Consider the following 7,653-nt stretch of genomic DNA (forward strand, 5'->3'; position numbering starts at 1 on the left):
AGCACTCAGCACTCAGCACACAGCACTCAGCACACAGCACTCAGCACACAGCACTCAGCACATAGCACTCAGTACACAGCACTCAGCACACAGTACTCAGAATGGGTCCTCGAGATGAGCATTAATCCAGCTTTTCAGATGAGCCCAGAATGGTCTGATAATAGGCTTCAGACTTCTCCCACATCCCCTTCTGGGGGCCTTCATCCTCGGTGCCTCTTGCTTATCCTTAGGGTTCACAGGCTCATTTTGGTTCATTCCTTCTCAGCTTTGTAGCTGTCCAGGCCTCTCCCAACCTGAAACATACTTCCTTGTGTCTAGTTTCCCCCGAAGCAGACTCATTTCTATCTTTCTTCTTGGTCTCCTGCAGCCCCAGCTGTCGGCACTGGAGCTCATTCTCCGCCCTCCTCTGGTCAGGAATTTCATCTATATTTGCTGCTGCTGCTGGGAAGAGATACCTGGGAAGGCAAAGGAGGAAAGGTTTGCCCTGGCTTAGGGTTTCGGCAAGTTCCATCCATGGTTGGCTGGCTTGGTCAAGTTGGGCCTGTGGCGAGGTTGAACATCATGGCACTGTAGGGTGTGTGGTAGAGAAGGCTGCTGACTGAGGAGCAGCTAGGGAGCAGAGAAGGAGAGAGCTCATCTCCAGCCCAATTTGCAACTCTTCATGCTCCCGGAGTATAGCCACATTGTCTCTAAATGTGCTGATCATGTCGGCCTATCAGTAAGAGATCTTTGAGCACGTCTTCCTGGTATGTGGTTACCTGTCCGTTGAGGGTCCCAGGGCTTCTTGCCTCCTGGGACCTACATTGTGTGTGGTTCTTTTCCACAATGAGGAGGGCTGACTGGGGAGACCAGAGGACAGTGTGGAAAAGATAGGCTGCTTCTCTGAGGCTAGGCCACAGTCATGTCATGAGAACATTCAAGCAGCCTCGTGGGTAGGCCTGTGTGGTGAGGAACAGAGGACGCCAAGCAGCGCCAGCAGTAATTTGCCTGTCGTATGAGTGAGTCACTTTGGTAGTTGATTTTCCAGCCTTAGTCCAGCCTTTCAACAAATACATCACTGACTGAGATCATGGTTGTGTCCTCAGGAGAGATTCTGAGTCAGAACCAATGGCCGAATGGTTGAAGCTGCACTTAAAACTTCACAGTCTGTGTTTATTAAGTTGCTAAGTTGTGGGGGTATTTATTTTGCAATAAATGACTGGTACACATATCCAATGGGATCGATCTATTATATATGTATATGTTATATATATTATATATATTATAAAATGTATCGCTCTAAATAGAAATCTATTGAAAAGGGATGAAAAACTACACACACACACACACACACACACCCATACATCCACCAACCACGCTTACCACTCTTACCACTTATTCAAACATGTGTGTTAACTGCTCTCCTACCCATGAGCTTAGGGCATGGCTCTAGGGTTATGAACTGGATTTCAAAATGCCTTCTTCCAGGACAATATGCAAATAGGAAAATGCAAAAATCCTGAGTTTACAGCATTTTTCAGTTTTACAAGCTAATGCCAAGGTCTCATCAGCATTGAGAGAGCAAGAGGCCTCAGTGCTCCCTCACCCCTAGGCCTCAGTGCTCCCTCACTCCTAGGCCTCAGTGCTCCCTCACCCCTAGGCTTCAGTGCTCCCTTACTCCTAGGCCTCAGTGCTCCCTCACCCCTAGGCCTCAGTGCTCCCTCATCCCCAGGCTCCACCCTGATCCCTGCCAGTCCCTACCTCTATGAGTATAACTAGTATTCAGACTGGATCTGTGTCTGTTCGTTTGCCAGAATAAACTAGATTGTAAGTGGCAAAATCAGAGAGTGTTAAATTAATGGCCCAATTTTCACCAAAATCGCTGGCAGCAAGCCCAGTACATGTCAACATGAGGATTTTTAGGACACAGACAAACAAGGACACACAGAGTGGTTGGATTTATGTAAGCATTGCCTTCCTGAATAGCTCACAGGCGCTAAACGTCCACAGAGGCCAGTTTTCACTTTGGAACCTAACAAGAGGCCTGTTATATTGTGTATGTTGCTCTCATCCCAAGCTAGAGGCTGATTTCTGACAGGCCTCTCTGAAGCTCTCAGGACTGTGAGGGGCCATGTTTAAGCCTCTCTGGGGACTTGGGGACCTGGTACGTGGAACAGCTAACGACCCCGTTCTGAGTGAGGTGCTGAAGGCATCCCACAGGGCACAGAGTTGGGCTGCCCATGTGTTTATCTACACTCGTCTGTGTAGTATGGCTTTGACAAGCTCTTGTCTTCCAGGGCCTCAACTTTCTTGCCTGCAGAATGGGTTCTCCAGAGATGAGAAAGGTTGAAGCCCTGGGGCACACAGTAAAATCAATGATTTCTTGGCCCCAATCCCAGGAGAGAACTGCTTCTCCTATTACCTCCATGCTGCTTGGAGAACTACCATAGAGTGAGCCAGTCAGGTTAGAACTGAGGAGCCGAGAGCTGAGACCCCAGGAGTCTACAGCTTGCAGTTACAATGCCGAGGTCACAGGGCAGGATTGGGCAAGAGTGGGGAGTTAGTTGATGCCTCTGACCCTGGTCAGGGATATTTGGAGATACGGACAGTTCTGGGAAATTCAGGACTGAAAGGGGGAGGGCTCTAAGGGGAAGCAGCAAACTGTACCCTAGCCTTTTAAGGCTTGTCTCACCCACAAATAGTTAAAGAGTATTGAACGTGTGTACGTGCGTACATGCATGTATGTGTGCGTGTGTGTGTGTGTAGACTCCCCTTTTCTGAGAAATAGAATAGAGGTCACCCATGCCTTCCTTCCTCCCCAATACCTACCCAGTTCCAAGTCTATTCCCACCTCTGTTTATGGTCCAAAGTCCTGGCGTTGGCGATGCCAGGTTCAGCATGCTCAGACACACAGGGGCCCTGGATGGACCCTGTCCCCTCCCCTCCCACTGCCCAGGGCTGTCCACCTGGTTCTTCAGGCTTCAGCCCCCTCCTTAGCCTGGGCTCTTCGTGGTGCTGAGGGACCTTCAGTAAGTACAGCAGGGGGAGAAGGGATGGGTGGCCGCCAAGAGAGAGTGGCTGGAGGAGTCCTGCACGAGCAGTTCACATGGGCACTATGAAAAAATGGAAGAGGATAGATTTTTCTTAGACAGGATATAGCCTTGTTTAGCCTGAAACTCCCTCTGTAGACCAGGCTGGCCTCGAACCCACTAGTCTCTGCTTCCTGAATACTGGATTAAAAGCATGTGTCGCCATGCCCAGCTAGAGGATAGATTTTTGGATGTCAGGCTTGGGAGCAGATGGGGGTGGGGGAGAAAGAAGGCATGTTCACCTACTCAGATGTAAAGGGAATTGGACTTCTTCTACCTCTGAGCCTGTTAGCCCCGTCCTCAGCTCTAAACTTGACTGTCCTAGGTCCTGTCCAGTGCTATCATGACAAAGGATTATCAAGATTTCCAGGACCTGGACAATGAGAACGACCATCACCAACTCCGGAGAGGTGAGAGGTGCTCCCTTCCAGAGAGATGAGGAGTGCTCCCCTCTGGAGGAGAGCATCAGTGGATGGCTCTGTCCCTCCGTCTCAGCTCCTGTTTCCCTGTGGAGATCCCTAGCTTTGTCCCATACACTTAGAAAACAGTGGCTGAGTTACTCTTACCGGGAAGTCGAGTACAGGGAGTTGGAGCCCTCAGTGACAGGTGTTCAAGCTACCTCCCAATGTTACCCACTCCTCAAGACCCCAGGCAGCGGGTGGATCCAAGGTGCAGGGCCAACTGAAGGTTGGGACATGAGTTTATTGTTAGTCCTTTCTGAAGTTAGGCTCCGTTTCTTCTTCAGTTTCCACAGTGTGTATCTGTGGGTATGGGTGGGGCGTGGGTGTGATCAGGATCAATTTGGCCTAAGGGACCCTTGGAGAGGGGGTTGAGGGTCTCAGCTTTGATGGAAAATGAAATATCTCCTCTCTCTACTTCTTTGTTCTCTGAGTGGGGACTGTTGTGTACTTGTAAAAACAAATACAGAGCTCTTGAGTTGTCCCAGGTGGGCAGTGTGCTTTATGCAGGAAGGAGCACAGGGGAGGAAACAGGGGAAAGGCCCGCACGCCAACCGACAGGACTGAGTGTCATTTTCTTCCTTGGTGTGAGAGGCTCACCTTTTCTCCCTGCATGCAACCAAAGACGCACAGGATTCATGGAAAGAGAAGGAAACCCAGACTTTCGTGGAGCAGTGACTCCCCAGGCGCGGTTCATCGTCTGTAATGACGCTATTATGCCACAGGGTGGCAGCAGAGGTTCAGGGCCTTGACAGCGCTAGGGCAGGTCAAAGCTTTGACCTTCTGATAACCCCTTTTCCCTCTAACTTCAGGTCCTGCAGGGTTGCCCATGGCCCACATTTCTTAATCTATACGGTTCCTCTTAGTCTCCTGAAGATCTTAGTCTACGCTCTTCCTAGCAACTCGGGATTTAGATTGGCCCGGATCGTGAACTCCTGACACCCTCTCTTGCAGGGCTGTCTCCCACTCCACGGCTCTTGCAGCGACTCTGCTCTGGATTCCGCCTCCTCCTGCTTTCCTTGAGCCTCAGCATCCTGTTGCTGGTGGTTGTCTGTGTGATCACATCCCAAAGTGGGTGGCCAGGGCTGGGCAGAGAAAGGGGGCAACTTCGGGTGTGTGCGAGGGGGCAGTGGGTGCGGTGGGTGCGGTGAGTTGGTGGGCACAGACAACGTATTTTTTCCTACCTACATCCTCTCTTGCCTAGATTCCCAACTCCGGGAAGATCTGCTGGCTCTAAGGCAGAATTTCAGCAACTTCACTGTGAGCACTGAAGACCAGGTCAAGGCCCTGAGCGCCCAGGGTGAGGGGGGCTGGGCCTGGGGCCTGGGTCTGGGTGAGGGGTGGTTGGGTTGTCAGGACTTTGATCATGTTTATCCTCTAGGAGGCAGTGTGGGAAGAAAGATGAAGTTAGTGGAGGTGCAGCTGGAAAAACAGCAGCAGGATCTGAGTGAAGGTGAGGTGGGGGTGGGGGGTGGGGGTGGGGTGGGGGGAGAGGGAGGGGGAGAGGGAGAGGAAGAAATGAGGGGCAAGGGGGAAGAGGTTAGGGGGAGAAAGCGGGAAGGGAGAGGTGAGAGTGAGACAGAGGAGGGGGACGTCGGGGGGAGGGATCTGACGCGGGGCCAAATCTCTCAGCCTAGATCGTAGTTTTGGCCAGGGGCCTGTGATGATTGGATGTTCCCCTGTTTTCACAGTCACCTAATTTCTTCCTTCTCCCTCCTCTCTTCTCCCATCCTGTCCTCTGCCTCTCTCCCCTCCCCCTCCCGCAGATCACTCCAGACTGCTACTGCACGTGAAGCAGTTAGTGTCTGATGTGCGGAGCTTGAGTTGTCAGATGGCCGCACTCCACGGCAACGGTGAGGGGAGGGGTACTAGTCCTGCTTTCTTGAGCACTCCGACCCTGGTAGCAGCTCAGCCCTTCATCCCCCATCCCCCACCTCAGGCTCTGAAAGGACCTGCTGCCCCATCAACTGGGTGGAGTATGAAGGCAGCTGCTACTGGTTCTCCAGCTCCGTGAGGTCTTGGACGGAAGCTGACAAGTACTGCCAGCTGGAGAATGCCCATCTGGTGGTGGTGACCTCCTGGGATGAGCAGGTGAGGCCGCGCTGGGTTCTTCTGGGATGCCAGACGGTGGAAGGGAGAGGTTACCAACTCTGCTTCTTTCCTCAGAAATTCGTCCAGCACCACATGGGCCCCTTAAACACCTGGATCGGCCTCACTGACCAGAACGGGCCCTGGAAATGGGTGGATGGGACGGACTACGAGACAGGCTTCAAGTGAGTGTGTGTCTGCAGCAGCTCCTGGCATCCTGGGCTGGGGTCTCTGACCTCCCAGCCTGTGTCCCAAGACCGGCAACGTGGCTGAGAGTCTGATTTCCTGGGGCTCACAGCCATCTTCTCTCTCTAGGAACTGGAGACCAGAGCAGCCAGATGACTGGTATGGTCACGGCCTAGGAGGGGGCGAGGACTGCGCCCACTTCACTTCGGATGGCCGCTGGAATGATGACGTCTGCAGGCGGCCCTATCGCTGGGTCTGCGAGACAGAGCTGAGCAAGGACCATTAGGAACCTCCCTTCCCCTGATTTATTTCCTTAACGCCTTGAGCTGCTGAGGTTTAGAATTGGGAGAGATCCTGCCTAAGGGTCTCCCCGCCTTTGGGAGTTTTCATCTAGGATTTTAAGGGACTGGTAAAGAACGGTGTTTGAGGAATGTCGTATGATGCCTGGTGGTGGGGTGGCTATTGAGACCCGTGGCGCATCGTGCAGCGTGCAGCTCGCTGCCGTCAGCTTGTTTTTTTTTTTTTTAGAGTAAAAAGAAGAGAAATAAACATTCATGAGCTGTGTGGTCATTGGGGATTAGGAACCGGGCGTGGCTTGGCTCATGTTAGGAAGGCCACAGGTCAGCAGCAGCACTGTGAAGATAGAATGAACTTTGAATAGCACAGCCTGTTCGCAGCCTGGTATGGCAGCGTGAGTTAGCTATTCTGTCCTAAAGTTTCAATTGGAAGATGGGATAATTTTTACCTCTGTCTGCTGGGGGGCGGGACCACCAGGGAACTGCTGCCTTCTGGCGCTGAGTGTATCAGAGACTTGGAAAGAAACACACTGGCCTGCGACATTCATCACAACAAACAGAAGCTGCTTTGTAGACTGAATAAATGGAGTGAATACCCAACCCAGGATTACAGACACGTGAGGGCAAAGTTATATTAGTATAACCAAGGGTAGGAGTGAGGGCAATTACAGACACCTTATAGGCTTGGAATTACTAACAAAACAGGGCAAAATGTTTGCTCATAAATAACACCAAAATACAAGAAATTATATATATATAATATGTATATATTTTTTATAAATACAATGCAGGAAAATAATATTCTTCCTCTACAGAAAAGATTGGCAAGTCTGATATCTAAAATTAGAAACCAGTGCCAGAGCCAGACCAGACTTGTATGAAATAGTTGTAACATTTATAACAAGTAATTAATATCAGGACTATGAAGAACTAAGAAGTCACAAAAGGAAAACTCAAAGTGGAAATGTGAAAACACACTGTCAGAAGCATTTGTCACTTCAGGTTGAGAGAACTCTTGGCCCTGTCCACAGGCAGCCAGTGGTCTCCCCTTCCTCTTGTCTTCTGGATGTAGCTGTGTGTGGGCCTGTGCTAGGGTCGCTGCCCGTGCAGATCTCTTAACAAGGAGATTGCCTTCAGTATACGATGTGAATCATTTACTTTGAAGTAATAGTTGCTGTGTGTGGATCATTTTTATGATATTTAAAAGGGTTGGAGAGACGGCTCTTCAGTTAAGAAAGTGTATTGCTCTTCCAGAGGTCCCGAGTTGTGTTCCTGGCACCCACAATCAGCAGCCCCCAGCAGCTTGGCAGCCCCCAATAGCTTGTAACTCCAGATTCAGGGGGTCTGACACCTCCGAAGGCACCCCTGAATGCACGACATACACTCATGCAGACATACCCACATTCACAGATTAAAAATAAGATAAATCTTTTTTTTTTGAACTCAGAAATCCGCCTGCCTCTGCCTCTCAAGTGCTGGGATTAAAGGCGTGCGCCCCCCCCAAGATAAATCTTCTAAAAAAATGACTTAAAGAACTTATGCGAAAGACACAAACTG

The 7,653-nt window shown here is 50.7% G+C and overlaps 1 protein-coding gene across 1 annotated transcript; it reads left to right on the forward strand.

Moving 5' to 3' along the window:
* The first annotated feature begins 2,685 nt into the window (after positions 1 to 2,685).
* Positions 2,686 to 6,355, forward strand: Asgr1 (asialoglycoprotein receptor 1). Its single transcript, XM_028780088.1, has 9 exons — positions 2,686 to 3,008; positions 3,394 to 3,478; positions 4,481 to 4,597; positions 4,731 to 4,826; positions 4,908 to 4,979; positions 5,293 to 5,379; positions 5,466 to 5,617; positions 5,693 to 5,799; positions 5,930 to 6,355. The coding sequence occupies exons 1-9, from the start codon at positions 2,718 to 2,720 to the stop codon at positions 6,084 to 6,086; spliced, it is 1,164 nt and encodes a 387-aa protein (XP_028635921.1). The 5' UTR covers positions 2,686 to 2,717; the 3' UTR covers positions 6,087 to 6,355.
* The last annotated feature ends 1,298 nt before the right edge of the window (positions 6,356 to 7,653 follow it).

Source organism: Grammomys surdaster, unplaced genomic scaffold (genome assembly GCF_004785775.1).
Source record: "Grammomys surdaster isolate TR1022 unplaced genomic scaffold, NIH_TR_1.0 364, whole genome shotgun sequence".
NCBI classification, from domain to species: domain Eukaryota; kingdom Metazoa; phylum Chordata; class Mammalia; order Rodentia; family Muridae; genus Grammomys; species Grammomys surdaster.

Bases quoted from the DNA above. Each gene is read 5' to 3' on its own strand.
- Asgr1 (XM_028780088.1), top strand. From the start codon at position 2,718: ATGTATGTGTGCGTGTGTGTGTGTGTAGACTCCCCTTTTCTGAGAAAT. The intron at 3,009-3,393 runs GTAAGTACAGCA...TGACTGTCCTAG, and splicing joins GTGGTGCTGAGGGACCTTCA to GTCCTGTCCAGTGCTATCAT. The intron at 4,827-4,907 runs GTGAGGGGGGCT...TTTATCCTCTAG, and splicing joins CAAGGCCCTGAGCGCCCAGG to GAGGCAGTGTGGGAAGAAAG.